Source organism: Nansenia antarctica (genome assembly GCF_963989245.1).
Source record: "Nansenia antarctica genome assembly, chromosome: 20".
NCBI lineage: Eukaryota > Metazoa > Chordata > Actinopteri > Argentiniformes > Microstomatidae > Nansenia > Nansenia antarctica.
Genome location: NC_137693.1, coordinates 7,052,775 through 7,073,934, shown reverse-complemented (window position 1 = coordinate 7,073,934; position 21,160 = coordinate 7,052,775). Strand labels below are relative to the sequence as shown.

The window sequence follows — 21,160 nt, the reverse complement described above, 5'->3', positions numbered from 1 at the left end:
CAGTACAGTAAATGACATCACCGAGTTACATGTCATTTGGTCCCACTAGTTAGAACGCAGTTAGATCAAAGAACTAGTTAGGTGAGGATATGATCTATGAAGCACATTTTGATCTAGCCTTACATTTATACATTCACATACACACATCATCGTCTAAATATCCAGGCTGTCACATTTCGGTTTATTATTTATTGTGTTTATTGTATTGTTGTAACAGTCAGTGCAGCAAGGATTAAGGATATATCCGGTGCCTTTCGTTCGGAGGAATTGTCCTCTGTCAGAATAACACTTTGTATCTCAACATGAGATAATAACGCTCTTTTGGTTGAATCGGACGTACGTTAAGGTTACTTTCTGAAGATCGGACGTACGTTAAGGTTACTTTCTGAAGATCGGACGTACGTTAAGGTTGCTTTCTGAAGATCGGACGTACGTTAAGGTTGCTTTCTGAAGATCGGACGTACGTTAAGGTTGCTTTCTGACTTCAGAAGATCCATCAGGAGCATCGCTGTGATCACTACCAGCATGATGAACTGTGTAACATTGTTGCGGCACTGTCAGCGGCATCTGTCCAATGGCACACACAGGGGAGCACAGAGATGGAGAGGTAAAGTGTCACATGCTTCCATTATATTTCATCATGTATATCACAGATTTAAATAAAAGATTGTTGCATATTGAATGATTTGGCTCCATCTAAAGCTGAGTGTGTTGCAATGTGAGTGATTGTAATCAAGTGCAATACTGAAACACAACTGTGAACATTTCAAACCTGCAAACTGCGACACTTTAAATGAATGTGCAATAACACTATGTGCAATATGACAACCCTCGGGTACATAAGGTTCAGAGATAGGAAATGTTAGGATATTTATAGCATAGCATAGAGTACAGCACAGTGTTTTAGTTGTATAGTATAGTATAGTGGATAGTGTACATAGCCTTTATTTATGTAAACCAGCTCTTTCCCTTCTTGTTTTTAGTATTTTTTTTCCTAGCACCAGGGGAGCCCCCCCTCCCAAATTTCGTTGTATGGTACCTGTACTATATCAATGACAATAAAGACCATTCATTCATTCATTCATTCATTCAATTTGTGTTCCACAGAATTCCATGTTGCGACTCCTGTAGCGACCTTTAACATGAGAAAAGTGGAGCTGACCCCTCTGGAGCAACGGAAACTCACGTTCGACTCTCATGCCCTGGTCGTAGAATTGGAAAGCAGTGGTGAGTATATGCTCCAATAGGCCTTCTCTTGTGTACTAAAACCTCCTCTATTGAAGTGACTAGTTAGATCTGGATGATACATGCTGGATGATATGCTGATGCATCTAGTGATGAAATTTGTTGCATAATTCTGATAGTGCGGTGTAATAACAGTGTAGTGTTAGTACACTGTTAGAAACTTAAACCAGGATATAATGCTGTTACAATTATAATTTATTATTACAATAACTGTTCTCTCTTTATTTTCAGGTTTTGATAAGCGTCAAGCAGAAATCATAGTTGCAGCTCTTGTGACGTTGACAACAGCTAACTTGGACATTGTCTACAAAGACATGGTGACAGGAGCTCACCAGGTAGGCCGCCACAGACTCACAACATTCTAAGGTTACATGATAGGTGCTCTGTACTCTGGTACTAACCAGACCTGAGCCAGGTTACAGTACATAATGTACCTTCTGAGTCAGAAGACAATCTCAAAGCTGCCACTCCCTATGGCGTTGCAATCATGCGTTGACATTGTATTACACTTAGTTCACTCCCCAAGCTGCAGACATTAACCTCTTAATCTCTCTCTCTCTCCCTCTTAACCTTAATCTCTCTCTCTCTCTCTCTCTCTCTCTCTCTCTCGTTCTCTCTCTCTGTGTTTTAAGGAGATAGCTCTGCAGCAGATTATGGCTCACCTGGACTCCATCAGGAAAGACATGGTGATCCTGGAGAAGAGTGAGTTTGCCAAACTGCGCTCTGAGAATGTGGTACATAACCTTCTTTTTGTGACACAATCACTTCCAATCACAATCACTTCCACTTTATTTGCTCGACCACTCATTACTGCTTTAGGATTTCATTTTTCAAATGTTTTTTATTGATCCGTTCAGCCTTTGTAACACACCTGTGTCTCTCTGCAGAAAATGAAGGCAGAACTGGATCAGATCCGGAATAGACTGATGGTGAGTAGAATAGTTGACTGTTCTGAATCACTTGAACCTGTTGGTCTGTTCAGACTTGGTCTAATAATGTGATCCTGTGAATGGATCACAAGTGATCAGGGCTAGATCTGAAAACAGATGTTTGCATCCACACCTAAAAACTGTTCCATCAGCACTCTCTACTTAGACTGTGGTGGGTGGACCACATATTTAAAAAATGTCTGTGAATCTGCTCGAACACTTTCTGCAACAGCGCAAGTAGCGCTGAATTATAAATAAATACATTTAAAAATGTGTCTGACATCTGTTAGTGATGTCTGATGTGTTGTGTTAGTGATGTTTGATGTGTTGTGTTCCTTTGATGTCTCACTCTGACATCTGCTAGTGATGTCTGATGTGTCGTGTTCCTTGTCATTGCTTCAGGAAGAGAGTAAGAAGATCCGAGCTGAAGCCAAGCTGGACATAAACCTGGAGAGGAGCAGGGTGACTGACATGGTATGTGTGCATGTGTGCGTGCACTGATGTGGTTACTCTAGATACATTGAATTGGATGATATGCTTCATTAATATGTCAAACCAGAATAGATACAATTGTGAATGAATAATGCCGTTTTTTGTAACCCGTCCTCTGCTGTCTTTCTCTCTCACTGCTCTTATGTGTATTTCTGTTTCTCCATCAGTTTACTGATCAGGAGAGGAAGCTAATGGAGGCCAGTACAGAGTTTTACAGGAAGGTAATCATGTATTTTATTTATCGACCGTCACAAGGATATCTACCATTATGTTGCAAATGTGTTCTTGCTTTGTTTTGTTTCCCTGGCTGTTGACTCAAACCATGTCAACAGTTTTCTGGTTTCTGGGCGTGATGAAGACAGTCGAAGCCATTGTGTCAAATTTCTCCTCAGAATGCAGACATCAACCACGACACTATGGAGACAACAAGAAATATAGATCTCCAGGTGGCCTCTCTGAAAACACTCCTGGAGTCTCTCAAGCTGGAGACCATCCGCTACCTTGCAGGTACGTTGCTTGTGTGTGTGTGTGTGTGTGTGTGTGTGTGTGTGTGTGTGTGTGTGTGTGTGTGTGCATGTAAGAACAAGTGAGCCATAGGTGTTTGTTGAGTAGTGAGTTACTAAATAAAGGATCTTATGTACCGTACTATCTCTTTCCTCTTTGCAGCATCCGTGTTTGCCTGCCTTGCCATTGCCTTGGGATTTTACAGACTTTGGAAGTGAGCATGTCAGCTCTGGGTGTGCTACTCAGAGGTCCATCTCCTGCTGCTTTGGATTTGATATTAGTTTTTATTGTACAGTGATAGCTGAATGCGTCGTGTTGATATGGTTTTCATACTGCAGTGCTTTTTTAATTCTGTATTCAATCATGATATTACACTGAAGCATACGATATTGTACAGCTTATGATAGCCCCAATTTTATTTTGTCATGTTTTTAAATGTAAAATGTTTCAGTCAGGACACTTACTTTTTAACATTGTTTAATGAAAAATGGTAGTACATTAGGCATGGCGTAATTGGATAGCTCCCCGCCTGAAGTTTAACAATATAAAATACAATAATATAAGGCAGGGAGCCACTCATGTCTCAAACCCTCCATAGGGAGGTGAATACAGAGTGACCATGCGGGTGGAGGCCAGGGTGGTGGGCGGCACGACCAACAAGTGAAACTCACGTAGCCAGTGGTGTTACACGGTTTACCATGGTGGAGTGTTGCATAACTCGGCTCTTTTAAATGTTGTCCCAAGAGCACTTAAAGTGTCCTGCCTGAACTTATGTAAACTTCATTTTAATTTGTACTTGTGCTGTATGACAGAGCATGCCACTATCATGACCACAGACCATGTCACTATCATGCTAACAGATGTATCCAACAGTTGAACTTCAGCAAGTCAAACAATTAACCAATCAATGAAGTCAATAATTGGTCAAGGAATCAATATTTTTACTTGAACTAATGAAGCATTATACTGCCAAATATTTATAAACAGTATACTATATTTATATGTCATAAGACTCCCAGTACAAATAAAATGCCTCAATACGAAACATGTATTTGATTATTCTTTCCAGAATTTAAAGAAATACAACGTTTTTGTTGATTAACCACATTGATGAATCAGTCCTCTCATCAGTGCTCTGTGCTCGTCTAGCTGGGTCTCCAGTTCAGCCTGCGCTCTCTTTCCCTCTCCAGTTCAGCCTGCAGTTCCTGTAGTAGCAGGGCACTTCAACAAAACAGGGGGAGGACTTTAGATACTACAGCTAACTGTAGCTATACTTAAGTCAAGCAGAATGTTTTATTGATCAGACCTCTGTGAGGTGTGTTACCTCTCTGCGTCTCCGAATGTGTCTCTGTTCTGCATCTCCAGCTGCCGCCGCAACTCCTGCAGCCTCGGATTGGCCCTCTCTGGAGAAGACACACACACACACACACAGACACACAGACACAGACACACACACACACACTTTTTAGTGCATACAGTGCGTCTCAAAAGAAGTCAGAGGTGATTTCAGAGTTTAATTAAACAACTGTGTTTAAAACACTGACCCCGTCCCTCCTTCCTCTGTGCTGCAGTCCGAGGTACTCCCTCGGAGGGATGACGGCAGCTCGTCGTCTTCATCTCTCCTTCCTCTTCCTCCTCACCCCCAGAGCCGCCTGCCTCTCCAAGCATCTTAACAGCAGCCAACTGAGCAAACCTGACCACAGGTCCGCATGCTGTCATCAACCTGACCGCTTATACCCCAGACAGATATTCTAATGAATTTGTCCCCCCAACTGACAGTAGTCGGCGTACAGGCAGACCTTTTAGCTGTGTCTCTAGGTGTCTCCCCTGCGTTGTTCCTGATGGTATGGTCCGCCGCCATCTCCAGAAGCCACTGCAGGCATGTCAGATGACCCTGTCCTGCAGCTGGACACAATCACAGAAAGAGACCTGTGTTCACATTCTCCCTCACCTGCCATGAGATAACCACTGATTCAATGTACGGTAACTCACTAACTTGGCGAAAGCCAATATGACTCTTCATCGCTCACAGCAATACTAGTCCTCTTAATACAACAAATAGGGAAACTTAAAAGTCTCTTGCTTTTGTGCATGGGTGTGGCTCCATCGTCGTCTCTCTCGTTGATGTTTGCGACGCCACATTCCACGAGCTGCCGAAGGGAGGCCAGGTCTCCCTGGAACGCCACAGCATGAGCTGGGAAAGCCAGAGCTGACAGGAGACACAAACGAGCAGATTCCACAAGCATCACACTAGTGAAAAGGGCCTGTATGCTGTGAGTGCAATCCATTAAGACCTGATATATATGTTACGGTACATGTGGGAAAACTAGGGTTAGGGTTAGGTGCTAGGGTGCTACGGTTAAGGTTAGGGTTAGGGGTAGGGGTAGGGTTAGGGTTAGGGTTAAGGTTAAGGTTAGGGTTAGACATGCCAGCATGTACCAAGTCACCCTAGCACCTAACCCTAACCCTAGTTTTCCCACATGTACCGTATTCCCACATGTAGACTAAAGCAAGTGATGAATGCTTTTTAGATGTCTGTATTGATGTGTGGTGGTGTGTAGCACTTCCAGTTATCTACAGTGGGGGAAATAAGTATTTAACACATCAACATTTTGTCCAGTAAATGTATTTCCAATGAGCCTATTCAAGTGAAACTTGCACCAGACTTTGGTATTACCGTACTCAAACAATCCAGACCAAAATAATCTAAATATTAAAGTCCATATGTAAATAATAAAGTTGGAAATACACTTACTGGACAAAATATTGATGTGTTCAACACTTATTCCCCCCACTGTATATAACTACCTCTGAGCAGGGCCGTTTGGGAGATATGCGAGGCCCTGTGCGAAGTCAGATTTGCGAGGCCTTTTATAATGATGTAGGCTACTATTATAACCGCGCGACACGCACGCACCGATATATTGCAAGAAATGCGCTCACATGCTGTGCTGATAGACAATAGAATATCTACTTATTTAGATAGTTTACAACCATGTTTGTTTCATTTCAAACCTTTTATACTCGTAAAGGATTAGGATTTTGGATAAAGCAGTCATCATACCCAACATTAAATACGCACAAGCCATTATTGACATGAATAGAGATGTTACTCACCACCATGTAGGCCTATCCTTTATGTTGAAAAGCTTACAGCAAAAGCAAAAAGACATTTTTGAGAGTTTTTTCCCCATTTGGTAGTTTTCTGAGAAATAAAGTTTCACTAAAGTTTCTGTTCTCATTATTTTTAGGATAACTAAATCCAGGTTTCATCTTTGCGGGACCTCTTCTAATGATCACATCTGTAACTGTAGAGTCCATATGTACCGGCCAATTTACCAGGATCATCATACATGACACATCTGACACCGTAGGCTCGTCTTGCGTTCCATCACCTGTGGCTGCGTCCATGTCAATTTCACTCTCAGCCCTGCTGCTGCTGCTCTGAGTAGCTCCATCTTCCGCCTCCGTGTCCTCTACTTCGCCACTCCTGACCATCATCACCTGGGGCTGGGCAGCCCCACTGCTGCCGGTGTAGCAGTTGTCCTCCTCCACCTCAGAGACATCATCTTTGCCTCTCAGGGGGGGCTGTGCCGCGCTACTACTAGCATGGCTAGTGCTAGCAGTAACGTTAGCTTCTTCGGTGCCTCACTTGTTTTTAGAAATTGTTCGAACGAACCTCTAAGCGAGGCCCTGAAGCCTTCCTTTCTTTTATTTTTATTTATTTTTTCAGCACCCGATTAACATTTTCTTCCTCGGTCTCGTTCCCTCTGCATTTTGTACGTTGCACTAAGCAGTCACTATGCACAACAAGTGTCAACACGCGCCCAAAATTCACGTTTCACGTAAGGTGTCATAGGGGGAAATTACTTTTTTTTTTAGCCTGTTTTCGTCGCTAACAGAGCTAACTCACTGTAGCTATAGTAACATCATCACCATAGAAACCAGCCAGGCTGTGCTAGCTAGCCTAGTTAGCTTCTCAACACTTGGCTAGAACAGTTTGGGAAAAAGGTTTTATCTGACAGACTTTAATGGTCAGTCTTACCTGTAACTGCCTCCATCGTTAACACCGTCGTGTAGTATAACAGTTTAAAACGTTCAAAGTAACATATAAACATATAAAACTATATGAATATAGAATTGAACTGAAGTCCTTTATGTTGTGTGTCTTTAATCCCCGCGGTGAAACTGTCATATCGGCTCGCGCTGGCGCAGCGCAAAGCCCGCCAAAGCAGCCTGTAAACAGGGTTGCCAGATGGGATTGACATATTCCTGCCTAACCACAGTGTAAAAACCACTAAATCCATAAAAATAAAAAAAGCCCAAAACCTTAGATTATCAGAAAAACTCTAATTACTATTGGGCAGGTGCCCAAATGCTCCCCCCCCCCCCCTGCCCAGCGTGATCAAAAGTAGCCCCATTACATGGTAACCCGCCCCACCTGGCAACCTTGGTCTCGCGGTCTATCGCGAGATTGTGTTACTGTAGAGCAGACCTGTTACAGACCCTTGTACTTTCCTGACGTAAAAAATAAAAACCTAGCTAGCTACACACATTTACGTTACTCTGAGGTACTTTTGCTAGAGGAGTTTTTTGTCCTGTGATGGACTACCTGCGTCAGTACAACGGACAGCTCCAAGTACGACATTCAGCTCTATGTCAATACAACCCAACTTGTGTCCTCAATACGTTTATTAAAGCCGCTAGCAGATGTGGACAAATTAAGCTAGCTAGCTATACTTACCCATAATTGATGATTGTCGTAAGAGAATATAGGTCCTGATTCAAAAATTCCCGCTATGAACGTCTCTAATACAGTCAAGTGAAAACTAGTGATTCATCTCCTAGTCCCAATGTAATCTCATATGCACTGCAAGTAAACAAAAACACATCCAATCTCACCTGACGACTTTGAAGTCTTCTTCATTGTGTGTTAGTGACTTTAAAACATAAGGATGAGAGTGCACAGAGATCCCCTTCACTTGTTGCCAATGATGAATGTTTATAGTTACGCACACTTCCGGTGTCCCTCCCTCCATCCTGTTCCATCTCTGTGGTTGTACTTCTCACACGCATCCACTAGATGGCAACACAACCCAGTATTCAGTGAATACCCAAACGTGGCTTTTCCCGAGAGTCATTTACATTTATACCTGAACTGCAGTAAACTGAACTCAAATTAAAGCACCCACTTAACTAACCTAATCTCTTACTAAATGACATAAAAAGTGTAAAGGGTACAAAATACATTTTTTATTATGCTTATCTACATGGTCATTGCATCATTCCTAGGCTTTCAGGCGGACTCTGTCCTTGTATCTGCCTTTGATATTACAATGTAAATAATTGGCTCTGAGCCAACTACTGATATTCTGTGCACGTGCTATAAATAAATAGTGGCCAGTGTAAGTAATGTGACAGCGAAGGACGTTTTCTTATCTCGTCTCAAAATTTGAAATCAAACACTGCTTTGTGGCTAAAGTACAGATTCTGAGCTTTTATTTGATGGTATTTGTATGGGCAGAGATCTGTGCCACTAGAAACTGAATTTGAATTACTGACATTTGAATTTGAATTGCTCATTTTGAATACTTTAATTTAAAAAATGAATTTGAATCACATAATTTGAATTTGTATTGTTTAACTTGATTCAGTTTTTCAATTCCGTTATTCAAGTTAAACAATACAAATTGTAGTATTTCTTAGGTTAGATTAGATTCACTTTATTGTCATTACATAGCACAAGAAAATGCAACGAAATGATTGTGCGTCTAACCAGAAGTGCAACAAATAGCAATGATATTGCAGTGATAAGTAGCAGTATTTACAGCAACCTGTACAGTAAAGTGCAGATGGTAGCGTGATGTGCAATGTAAGGCCCTTACAACTAGGCCTTTAATTTAAATCTAAGTTATAGGGACACCTGAAACCACAGAATTAGTTGGCCTATGTAGTACTGTATTTCTATTCATAAATGGATAGCCTACATTAAGGCAAAGTAGGCTACTCCTTATTCAAAATGCTTATGGTAACTTGTCTGGGCATTTCATTCGTTCCGGGAGCGTTTTCTTTTTTCGCCTAATGACTGTGTCGGGTTTAATGGTGAATATGCCAATTAAATGACGTGAGAGAAGTAAGTCACATTTAATGAATAACAATACAATCGTTGTGCCATCTTTTCTCGTGAGAGACGGTCTCTTTGTTGGCTATTGTTCAAGACGACTGAGTTGAAGACAGCAGGTGTTTTGACAGTCGACTGTCACGTTAACCAGCGGTTCCCAAACGTTTTCAATCAGGCCCCCCTTGGGTAATTGGAAATATTTTCGAGCCCCCCCTAACCCGGTCCCCACCTAGATTGATATAATTAATTGTATAAAGTTGTAAAAACATTACATTTTCTCTTCTAATAATAACAAGACACATATATCCAACTATAGTTTTATATTTTAAGTCTTAAAGTGTCCTGCCTGAACTTATGTAAACGTCATTTTAATTTGTACTTGTACTGTATGACAGAGCATGCCACTATCATGACCACAGACCATGTCACTATCATGCTAACAGATGTATCCAACAGTTGAACTTCAGCAAGTCAAACAATTAACCAATCAATGAAGTCAATAATTGGTCAAGGAATCAATGTTTTTACTTGAACTAATGAAGCATTATACTGCCAAATATTTATAAACAGTATACTATATTTATATGTCATTAGACTCCCAGTACAAATAAAATGCCTCAATACGAAACATGTATTTGATTATTCTTTCCAGAATTTAAAGAAATACAACGTTTTTGTTGATTAACCACATTGATGATCTGTCGGTCTGTATGTTAGTAGTCTTGTGAGCACTGATACATCTCAAATACGCCCAATGTACAAACACTGATCTTCACATCCTCACATTTCTGGGACTTTTCTCACAAACACTCCTCCAGCCTCTCTCATTTTCTTCTTCTTCAGTTTTTTCTTCTCTACAGCGGGAGCCTCTAGCGGTGTCGTATCCTCCAGTCTTTTCTCCTCCTGCAGAGACAACTGTTGTTTAGTCTTTTATTATTGCAGGGGGCAACCAGTGAATGTTTCTCCTTAATTTTCTACATTTTCTATATTCACATCTGACAGTAGCCTATAATCAACAGAAGGGCATTTAAGATAATTTACACTGTAGTGTTCATCGTTGTCCTACATCCATGTTCTTATTTACATCAGAATCAGAATAAGAATTCTTGTATTTGGCCAATTATATTTTCACATACAGGAAATTGACTTGGTGAGGTTGGTGCATCGGACATAAAAAACTATGTACAAAAAAAAGTAAATAAATAAATAAATAAGAACAATACATTATGTAGGTCATCACTTTCCAAATGACCAATGAGGACTCAAACATGTGACTCATACAGAGGTGACTAGTAGGCTCACTGTTCACTGAAAAAATGTGTTGAAGGCACATCCCCTACCATAGTGACATGAATACTCTGCAGGGTTTGCTGTAATCCTCTGATCTGTGCTCTGTGCTCGTCTAGCTGGGTCTCCAGTCTCTCTCTGCGCTCTCTTTCCCTCTCCAGTTCAGCCTGCAGTTCCTGTAGGACACTTCAACAAAACAGGGGGAGGACTTTAGATACTACAGCTAACTGTAGCTATACTTAAGTCAACCAGAATGTTTTATTGATCAGACCTCTGTGAGGTGTGTTACCTCTCTGCCTCTCCGACTGTGTCTCCGTTCTGCAGCCCTCCTCCTAGCTGTCTGTAGTTACTCTGGGCGATCTCCACCTGCCGCCGCAACTCCTGCAGCCTCTGATTGGCCCTCTCTGGAGAAGACACACACACACACACACAGACACACAGACACAGACACACAGACACAGACACACACACACACACACACACACTGTTTAGTGCATACAGTGCGTCTCAAAAGAAGTCAGAGGTGATTTCAGAGTTTAATGAAACAACTGTGTTTAAAACACTGACGTCGTCCCTCCTTCCTCTGTGCTGCAGTCCGAGGTACTCCCTCAGAGGGATGACGGCAGCTTGTCGTCTTCATCTCTCCTTCCTCTTCCTCCTCACCCCCAGAGCCGCCTGCCTCTCCAAGCATCTTAACAGCAGCCAACTGAGCAAACCTGACCACAGGTCCGCATGCTGTCATCAACCTGACCACTTATACCCCAGACAGATATTCTAATGAATTTGTCCCCCAAACTGACAGTAGTCGATGTACAGGCAGACCTTTTAGCTGTGTCTCTAGGTGTCTCCCCCGCGTTGTTCCTGATGGTATGGTCCGCCCCCATCTCCAGAAGCCACTGCAGGCATGTCAGATGACCCTGACCTGCAGCTGGACACAAATCATAGAAAGAGACCTGTGTTCACATTCTCCCTCACCTTCCATGAGATTGAACACTGATTCAATGTAACTCACTAACTTGGCGAAAGCCAATATGACTCTTCATCGCTCACAACAATACTAAGTCCTCTTAATACAACAAATAGGGAAACTTAAAAGTCACTTGCTTTTGTGCATGGGTGTGGCTCCGTCGTCGTCTCTCTCATTGATGTTTGCGACGCCACATTCCACGAGCTGCCGAAGGGAGGCCAGGTCTCCCTGGAACGCCACAGCATGAGCTGGGAAAGCCAGAGCTGACAGGAGACACAAACAAGCGGATTCCACAAGCATCACAAGATATTTGTACCTAGTGAAAAGGGCCTGTATGCTGTGAGTGCAATCCATTAAGACCTGATATATACTGTATGTTACGGTACATGTGGGAATACGGTACATGTGGGAAAACTAGGGTTAGGGTTAGGTGCTACGTCGACTTGGTACATGCTGGCATGTCTAACCCTAACCCTAACCTTAACCCTAACCCTAACCCTACCCCTACCCCTAACCCTAACCTTAACCCTAGCACCCTAGCACCTAACCCTAACCCTAGTTTTCCCACATGTACCGTGTTCCCACATGTACCGTAACATGTAGACTAAAGCAAGTGATGAATGCTTTTTAGATGTCTGTATTGATGTGTGGTGGTGTGTAGCCTACACTTCCAGTTATCTACAGTGGGGGAAATAAGTATTTAACACATCAACATTTTGTCCAGTAAATGTATTTCCAATGAGCCTATTCAAGTGAAACTTGCACCAGACTTTGGTATTACTCAAACAATCCAGACCAAAATAATCTAAATATTAAAGTCCATATGTAAATAATAAAGTTGGAAATACACTTACTGGACAAAATATTGATGTGTTCAACACGTATTCCCCCCACTGTATATAACTACCTCTGAGCTCGACTCAGAGATCTCTGAGTTCTAAACAAAAGATTGCTTCCCAACATAAAGGCCACAGAGGTGATGGGTTAGGGTTAGGGTTAGTGTTAAGGGTTAGCTAACCCTAACCCTAACCAATAAACAAAACAAACAAGCCAGCTACCATCCTGCTCCTGTGGGAGGTCAGTCTGTTGGTGCAGAGCGTGGATGCACTGGAGCACAGGGTGTTTGTGGAACCTCAGGGCCAGGTCATGAGGACTCTCCCCCTGGTTGTTTCTTGCCCGTAGAGTCCTGACCAGACCCCCTCCCTTCAACACCAGGAACTGAAAGCAGAACACGTGCCCCTCTCCTGCAGCCAGATGAGCTGCACACAAACACACAGATAAAAAAAAAGTTCTCAAAGAGCCTATAAGTTGAAGAGGACTCTCACCATCGCCACTTCTTTCAATAACACTACGTTCGGGCCTAATCTATTATGTTACAGTTAGTACCTTTATGTAAATCATGTATTGACGTCAACGGGGAAATGTGTATGAACGTTTTGAGTTACGCACATTCATCTCAAATCAGGATCCAGCCAATAGTGTTGCTATCTCAATGGTTACGGTAATGTCATTTCAGCGTTATCATGGTACCAGGTGTGTTTCCATTTTGGTCCGTTGCGTCGACACTGCCGCCCCACTTGGTGAGGACCTGGAGGCAGCCCACCCTCCCATGGAAGGCAGCGTAGTGCACGGGGGTCCAACCGTTCACCGCCACGTTGTCTGGGTCCTACATTGCAACACAGCACCCAGGGTTCATATCAAGGGGGGGGGGGGCACCCCTAGGGCACTAAGCAGGATGTACGAGAGCTGTGATCACTAAGTACTGTACTGAACTTTAACATCATGTTAAAGAGACATTAACAATAATATAATGCAGACAGAGGTGCCTTGTGTAAGAAGGTGCATGTACTACAGGGGAGGCTGGTGGAAGTAGAAATCGGAGGATGGCCTCATTGTCACACGTATTTGATACTGTTGTGGGTTTAATTGATTCTTAGTAGATTGAGTAGAACTTATAAAGTACAAAGAGCTTAAATCAATTGACTCCAATGAGGACTCTTGCTCGACCAATCATAATCTTCTGCGCCACAGTTCTTGGCATATCTCTTACAGGAAGGGAAGGCCTTCCTTGAGTGCTTCCCCAGTATGTAGAGAGACTTACATTCTCCGTATAAAATGATATAAAACCACAACAATACCATTCCACATTCCATTCTATTCCATGTATGATAATGAGCTTGTCCTCCGATTTCTACCTCCACCAGCCTCCCCTGATGGACTGTGATGTTCAGGTAGGTGTGTACGGTGTGTGTGTCTACAGACCGCTCCAGTGCGTAGGACGGTCTGCAGGGTGTCGGAGTGGCAATGGGCCGCAGCCAGGTGAGCTGGGGTACACCCTCTTTGATCTGGGACAGACAGGTCCACCCCATTCACTATCAGAGCCTAGAGATGGACAGACCAGTTACACTTTAGAGAGAGAAAGAGAAATGTTGTTTGTCTAATATAAAATAACAGTTTCGAAGTATCTAATTTATTGTATTAACATATTATTATTTTGATTTTTTAATTATTATTATCATCATCATTATTATTATTGTTATTTTGTGTTCTATGATCTGTTACCACATGTACAGTACAGTACCTCCATACAGGCCCTCTGTCCTCTCATGGCAGCCAGGTGTGCAGCAGTCCATCCCTGAGGAGTCGTACAGGAGGCGTCTGCCCCGTGCCATAGCAGCCAATGGAGACACTGGGAATGGGGACAAACAACACACTCACCTGATTTAACTGTTGCACGTGTGGTAGGTAGGTAGTGCACTAAAACCCACAGGGTCATTGATTCAAGGCCTGCTTCGCCTTTCCTCCTTGTCCTCAGTCATTACAGTAATGTGCAGCGTGTGTGTGTGTGTGTGTGTGTGTGTGTGTGTGTGTGTGTGTGTGTGTGTGTGATGGGTCCTCAGTCACTAGACTAATGTAGGGTGTGTGTTTACCTCCAGGCTGCCTGCATGAGCAGCCCAGTGGAGGGGTGTGAATCTGTGTTCCTGGTCCACGTCATTAACACTTGCTGGCCCGTCCCTCACTGATGACATCAGTGCTGTGACGTCACTGGCCTTGACGGCATCATGCACTGACAGACATGCTGGACTCTTCTCTGTGATGCCTGAGTTTTACAGTAAAAAAGAAAATACTACACATTTGCCAGTGGTTTAGGTTCATTTGGGTTTCCACTTTCCAGTGGTTTGAGTTCATTTGGGTTTCCAGTGCCAGTGCCCGGGACTGCTAGACTCTCCATAAGCCTACCCCACAAATATTCTAAAACTATATACCGTAACATTGTAAAGTATAGTTGTCTATGTCTATGGCACCCCCAAGAGTCAAAGAGTAATTCAAACGTTTAGATTTCATGTGTTCATCACGCAAACATACAGTGGGCTATGTTAGTTTTAATTATTTTCATTTAAATATGACAAGTAGCCAGAAAATCCTATGGAGTTTTCTATGAGAACCATTGAAATGTTGAGTTCTATAGCCTACAGTCAAGTGAAAACTAGTGATTCATCTCCTAGTCCCAATTTAATCTCATATGCACTGCAAGTAAACAAAAACACATCCAATCTCACCTGACGACTTTGAAGCCTTCTTCATTGTGTGTTAGTGACTTTAAACAATAAGGATGAGAGTGCACAGAGATCCCCTTCACTTGTTGCCAACGATGAATGTTTATAGTTACGCACACTTCCTGTGTCCCTCCCTCCATCCTGTTCCATCTCTGCGGTTGTACTTCTCACACGCAGCCACTAGATGGCAACACAACCCAGTATTCAGGGAATACCCAAACGTGGCTTTTCCCGAGAGTCATTTATACCTGAACTGCAGTAAACTGAACTCAAATTAAAGCAGCCACTTAACTAACCTAATCTCTTACTAAATGACATAAAAAGTGTAAAGGGTACAAAGGACATTTTTTATTATGCTTATCTACATGGTCATTGCATCATTCCTAGGCTTTCAGGCGGACTCTGTCCTTGTATCTGCCTTTGATATTACAATGTAAATAATTGGCTCTGAGCCAACTACTGATATTCTGTGCACATGCTATAAATAAATAGTAGCCAGTGTAAGTAATGTGACAGCGAAGGACGTTTTCTTATCTCGTCTCAAAATTTGGAAATCATACACTGCTTTGTGGCTAAAGTACAGATTCTGAGCTTTTATTTGATGGTATTTGTATGGGCAGAGATCTGTGCCACTAGAAACTGAATTTGAATTACTGACATTTGAATTTGAATTGCTCATTTTGAATACTTTAATAAAAAATAAAAATTTGAATCACATAATTTGAATTTGTATTGTTTAACTTGATTCAGTTTTTCAATTCCGTTATTCAAGTTAAACAATACAAATTCAAATTATGTGATTCAAATTCATTTTTTTAATTCAAATTGAGCAATTCAAATATCTCTGCCCATAATATACAGTATAAAACATAGCTAGTAGCAGAGCAGCACGGGAACAGTAAATCAACAGGGATACGCCTGCGTAAACAGGTGGGTTTATTGCCACTAGAATCAGAATTTGAATTACTGACTTTGAATTTGAATTGCTCAATTTGAGCCTATAACTGTTATACATATACTGTATGTATACATTCATTCACAGTGTATTCTTCATTCAAATAAATGTATGCCTAGAATATTTTACCTTCAAGACGCACTATAAACTGCTGGCGTTTCTTTCCGTCTCTATCTACAATTGTCGGGTTTTAATGTCATTTGTGTCGCTAAGTGGGGCGGACAACAGACGCGGGCAACACCGTTTGAGAAAATGGGACTGTTCGATAAAAATAAAAAAAAAATAAAAAAAATACCGATTGTGGGAATGTTGTTGACTCTCCAGACCTCCTACATTTTGTTTTCCTTCGCTTAACTGACATTCATTTGATTTCCTTTGGACTTTGTTTTGTTATGGGGTTAGTTTGTGTTTGATTTCTCCCCGTGAGATAGGATTTTCTTTGGGCTTTGCCTGGCAGGGCGGTGAGTATAGGCGACCTTTTTTGTCTTCTTTAGCGGGGCTAGATTTGAACAGTACAAGTACGGATGGGCTGAGGTTTTAGAAGGGCAGAGAATCACGCGTTTGCGGGTGAGGAGGTCTGTACAGGGGGGGTAGAGGGGGTGAGGAGGTCTGTACAGGGGGGTAGAGGGGATGAAGAGGTCTGTACAGGGGGGTAGAGGGGATGAAGAGGTCTGTACAGAGGGGTAGTGGGGGGTGAGGAGGTCTGTACAGGGGGGGTAGAGGGGGTGAGGAGGTCTGTACAGGGGGGTAGTGGGGATGAGGAGGTCTGTACAGGGGGGGTTGTGGGGGGTGAGGAGGTCTGTACAGGGGGGTAGAGGGGATGAAGAGGTCTGTACAGGGGGGTAGTGGGGATGAAGAGGTCTGTACAGGGGGGTAGTGGGGGGTGAGGAGGTCTGTACAGGGGGGGTAGAGGGGGTGAGGAGGTCTGTACAGGGGGGTAGAGGGGATGAAGAGGTCTGTACAGGGGGGTAGAGGGGATGAAGAGGTCTGTAGAGGAGGGTAGAGGGGATGAAGAGGTCTGTACAGGGGGGTAGAGGGGATGAAGAGGTCTGTAGAGGGGGGTAGTGGGGATGAAGAGGTCTGTACAGGGGGGTAGAGGGGATGAAGAGGTCTGTACAGGGGGGTAGAGGGGGGTGGGGAGGTCTGTACAGAGGGGTAGTGGGGGATGAGGAGGTCTGTACAGAGGGGGTAGAGGGGATGAGGAGGTCTGGTCAGAGGGGTAGTGGGGGGTGAGGAGGTCTGTACAGGGGGGTAGAGGGGATGAGGAGGTCTGGTCAGAGGGGTAGTGGGGGGTGAGGAGGTCTGTACAGGGGGGTAGTGGGGGATGAGGAGGTCTGTAGAGGAGGGTAGTGGGGGATGAAGAGGTCTGTACAGGGGGGTAGTGGGGGATGAAGAGGTCTGTACAGGGGGGTAGAGAGGATGAAGAGGTCTGTACAGGGGGGTAGAGGGGATGAAGAGGTCTGTACAGGGGGTAGAGGGGATGGAGAGGTCTGTAGAGGTGGGTAGAGGAGATGAAGAGGTCTGTAGAGGAGGGTAGAGGGGATGGAGAGGTCTGTACAGGGGGGTAGTGGGGGGTGGGGAGGTCTGTAGAGGTGGGTAGAGGGGATGAAGAGGTCTGTACAGGGGGGTAGAGGGGATGAGGAGGTCTGTACAGGGGGGTAGAGGGGATGAAGAGGTCTGTAGAGGAGGGTAGAGGGGATGAGGAGGTCTGTACAGGGGGGTAGAGGGGATGGAGAGGTCTGTAGAGGAGGGTAGAGGGGATGGAGAGGTCTGTAGAGGTGGGTAGAGGGGATGAAGAGGTCTGTAGAGGAGGGTAGAGGGGATGAGGAGGTCTGTACAGGGGGGTAGAGGGGATGGAGAGGTCTGTACAGGGGGGTAGTGGGGGGTGGGGAGGTCTGTACAGAGGGGTAGTGGGGGATGAGGAGGTCTGTACAGGGGGGTAGTGGGGGGTGAGGAGGTCTGTACAGGGGGGTAGTGGGGGATGAGGAGGTCTGTACAGGGGGGTAGTGGGGGATGAGGAGGTCTGTACAGGGGGGTAGTGGGGGATAACCGACTATCCTGTGCGGAGAACATTGCAGCAACGGCTCGCTCCTGCAGATTCCTCCTCTACAACATCAGAAGGATACGACCATTCCTTACCAGAGAGGCAGCGCAACTCTTGATCCAGGCACTGGTCATCTCCCGCCTGGATTACTGCAATGCACTCCTGGCGGGGCTCCCCGCTTCAGCCATTAGACCTCTGCAGCTCATCCAGAATGCTGCTGCCCGGCTGGTATTCAACCTCCCCAAATACTCGCATGTCAACCCTCTCCTTCGCACCCTGCACTGGCTCCCGATAGCAGCTCGCATCAGATTCAAGACCCTGGTGCTTGCATACCAGGCAGCTAAAGGGACAGCCCCTGCCTACCTGAAGGAAATGGTCACCCCCCAAACCCCTGCCCGCTCACTCCGCTCCTCCACCTCGGCTGGCCGACTGGCCCCTCCTCCTCTACACAGCAGTCGGGCTGCCCGATCACGTCTCTTCACAACACTGGCTCCCCGCTGGTGGAATGAGCTCCCCACGGCTGTCAGAACGGCAGAGTCACTACCCATCTTCCGTCGTAGACTGAAGACCCATCTCTTCAGGTTACATCTTAACTGCTCCTCCTGAGACATCTTCCGACCCTCACCTCTACGTCTCCTAAAGACACCCGCTTTCCCCTCTACTGTGTCCCTAGAACTTCTATTGCCCCCCTTGTACTGTTTCTCAGTTTCTCCAGTAAAAAAATTAAAAAAAATAAAAAAGGGTTTAGTAGAAGGCGATAGGGAGAAGGTTTTTCCTTCTATCAGTGGCCCCGGGCCCGAGCTAGAGTACTCTTCCTGCAACGAATGGTGGACTGCTGATTCACATGCTTAGTATTCAAATGTATTGATTGTAAGTCGCTTTGGAATAAGGCGTCTGCTAAATGCCAAAAATGTAAATGTAAAATGTAAATGAAGAGGTCTGTACAGAGGGGTAGTGGGGGATGAAGGAGGTCTGTACAGAGGGGTAGTGGTGGATGAAGGAGGTCTGTACAGAGGGGTAGTGGGGGATGAGGAGGTCTGTAGAGGGGGTAGAGGAGGTCTGGTCAGAGGGGTAGTGGGGGGTGGGGAGGTCTGTACAGGGGGTAGAGGAGGTCTGTACAGGGGGTAGAGTAGGTCTGGTCAGAGGGGTAGTGGGGGATGAGGAGGTCTGTACAGGGGGGTAGTGGGGGGTGAGGAGGTCTGTACAGGGGGTAGAGGAGGTCTGGTCAGAGGGGTAGTGGGGGGTGAGGAGGTCTGTACAGCAATAACATAATAACTTGCCCTCTTCTGCCTGTTAAAACTGTTTTCCCCCAAAGATACGTATACATATACTAGATAACATGAAATTAAGATTGAAACCTCAGATTAAAATGTTTTGGCATTTAGCAGATGCCTTTATCCAAAGTGATTCACGACAAATACGCTTGTCTAAGCGTAAGTGAATCATCTATCTGTCAGTCATCGCAAGAAAAGTAATCTCTCCTTGGGCCTGGGTTCCATTGGCAGTCATAATGCTGGAAGAAGGAAGAGTTACTTTGTTTTCTTTGTTTTGTTTTTTATAGTAGAGAAACGGTACAGGGGGGGGGTAGAGGGGATGAAGAGGTCTTAGGAGGGACAACGTCAGGGCCTGCAGCTTTCCTGGTGCGGAGTTTCCCTGACTCTCTCTTCACCTGAGTCAGACTGATGAAGAAACTGGAGCGGGGGTCGGTGGGGGAGGTCGTCGGCTGTGGCAGTGGTGTTGGGGGGCAGAATGATGGGGGGGTGCTGGAGAGTTGTGTAGTGAGGAAATGGTGGTGCTGGAGGGGGAGGGGGAGGGGGGCTGAAGTGGGTTACTGGATGGGACAGGGGTAGGTGAGAGGTGTGAATGGGTCCAGACAGGGCAGGGGGAGGGGAGGGGGAGGGGGGCTGGTTCAGTACCAGAGCGAAGGAGAAGGAGAAGGAGAAGGAGAAGGAGAAGGAGAAGAAGGAGAAGGAGAAGGAGAAGGAGAAGGAGAAGGAGAAGGAGAAGGAGAAGGAGGAGGAGAAGGAGAAGGAGGAGGAGAAGGAGAAGGAGAAGGAGGAGGAGAAGGAGAAGGAGGAGGAGAAGGAGAAGGAGAAGGAGAAGGATGGTGAGCTTCCCACGGCTGTCAGAACTGCAGAGCCAGATTACTCTTCCTGCTACGACTGGTGGATTGATGATTCACTTGCTTAGTCAAAAGTATTTATTGTAAGCCGCTTTGGAATAGGGCGTCTGCTAAATGCCAAAAATGTAAATGTCCATGTAGGACGGAGTGGAGAGTCGTTGGTGAAGCTAGGGGGAGGGAGACAATGGGCCCCCGTGTCAAAGCTGTTGAAGAACCGGTTCAACTTGTCTCCAGATCTCCAGCCACTTGGAGCCGGTAATCTTCTTTATATTCTAAACAGATAAGATTGCACTTCAGGTTCTAGACTGTGTACTAGTGTAGCCTACAAACTAGTGAATTGTTCTGGTACCCTGTTACTAGCATTAAACAAGTTATATCTGTGCAACCAGTTGGTTTAACTGTAGGTTATGAATGGCACAAACTTGATCGATAAATTGCTGGGCTGAACTTCACCGGGGAGAAGCAGGACAGATCAGAGATGTCTGGTTATAATGTGTTATAACCGCTAGAGGGCGACAGAGGTCTTTCTATCGGCTGCCGTGTGTGTGTGTTGGCTTTGTGTGTCTGTGTCATTCATATTCAGGCTATAAAAGCTAAGTGTCCTTATCCAAAAAATGGCCCATAATAATCACATTACGTTTTACTACATGTAACCGCTTGGTCATTGTTTCCAGTTTGCGGTAAATGTGATTTTGATTATCAAATGCCTTCTTTCGCTACGATTGGAGACGGGTTACCACGTGACCTATTGAATTTCCTGATTTCGAGAAGTCAAAAGTAGTATTTTGGGGATGTTTTGTACGTTAGGACTACATTACCGTTATTAAATCACTATGTTTTATTATTCGGTGGAATGCATAGGCTATAGAGAACATATTGTTGTTAAACCATGACCCGAATTAACGTGCCGGAGAATGACTCCCCTCCCTCGAAACTA

General features: G+C 44.5%; 3 protein-coding genes across 3 annotated transcripts; 1 reads left to right on the top strand and 2 right to left on the bottom strand.

Annotated features, from left to right (window-relative positions):
• Positions 1–88: 88 nt before the first annotated feature.
• ccdc90b (coiled-coil domain containing 90B) lies at positions 89–3,442 on the top strand. Its single transcript, XM_080550179.1, has 9 exons — positions 89–607; positions 1,108–1,227; positions 1,477–1,580; positions 1,878–1,979; positions 2,133–2,174; positions 2,577–2,648; positions 2,834–2,887; positions 3,059–3,173; positions 3,333–3,442. Exons 1-9 carry the CDS (start codon positions 526–528, stop codon positions 3,386–3,388), a joined length of 747 nt encoding a protein of 248 aa, XP_080406305.1. The 5' UTR covers positions 89–525; the 3' UTR covers positions 3,389–3,442.
• Positions 3,443–4,257: 815 nt separating this feature from the next.
• Positions 4,258–8,147, bottom strand: LOC308175057 (uncharacterized protein). Its single transcript, XM_080550177.1, has 5 exons — positions 8,073–8,147; positions 4,970–5,379; positions 4,715–4,863; positions 4,495–4,573; positions 4,258–4,391 (listed from the first exon to the last, which is right to left on the bottom strand). The coding sequence occupies exons 2-5, from the start codon at positions 5,029–5,031 to the stop codon at positions 4,316–4,318; spliced, it is 366 nt and encodes a 121-aa protein (XP_080406303.1). The 5' UTR covers positions 5,032–5,379; positions 8,073–8,147; the 3' UTR covers positions 4,258–4,315.
• Positions 5,055–14,574, bottom strand: LOC308174945 (ankyrin repeat domain-containing protein 42-like; the record flags this gene model as incomplete). The annotated part of the gene is given in 13 exon segments (XM_080550056.1): positions 5,055–5,075; positions 5,201–5,379; positions 10,649–10,764; positions 10,868–10,982; positions 11,242–11,294; positions 11,401–11,500; positions 11,679–11,683; positions 11,685–11,808; positions 12,604–12,804; positions 13,076–13,211; positions 13,808–13,927; positions 14,127–14,234; positions 14,476–14,574. Coding segments are annotated over 13 exon segments (1,377 nt in total).
• Positions 14,575–21,160: the final 6,586 nt, after the last annotated feature.

Excerpts from the sequence above, each read along its gene's own strand:
- LOC308175057 (XM_080550177.1), bottom strand. The coding sequence starts at position 5,031 with ATGGCGGCGGACCATACCATCAGGAACAACGCAGGGGAGACACCTAGA. Across the intron at positions 4,574-4,714 it reads ACAGAGGAAGGAGGGACGGG|AGAGGGCCAATCCGAGGCTG; the intron begins GTCAGTGTTTTA and ends TGTCTTCTCCAG. Across the intron at positions 4,392-4,494 it reads ACATTCGGAGACGCAGAGAG|TGCCCTGCTACTACAGGAAC; the intron begins GTAACACACCTC and ends GTTTTGTTGAAG.
- ccdc90b (XM_080550179.1), top strand. The coding sequence starts at position 526 with ATGATGAACTGTGTAACATTGTTGCGGCACTGTCAGCGGCATCTGTCC. Across the intron at positions 608-1,107 it reads GGGAGCACAGAGATGGAGAG|AATTCCATGTTGCGACTCCT; the intron begins GTAAAGTGTCAC and ends TGTGTTCCACAG. Across the intron at positions 2,649-2,833 it reads GGAGCAGGGTGACTGACATG|TTTACTGATCAGGAGAGGAA; the intron begins GTATGTGTGCAT and ends TTTCTCCATCAG.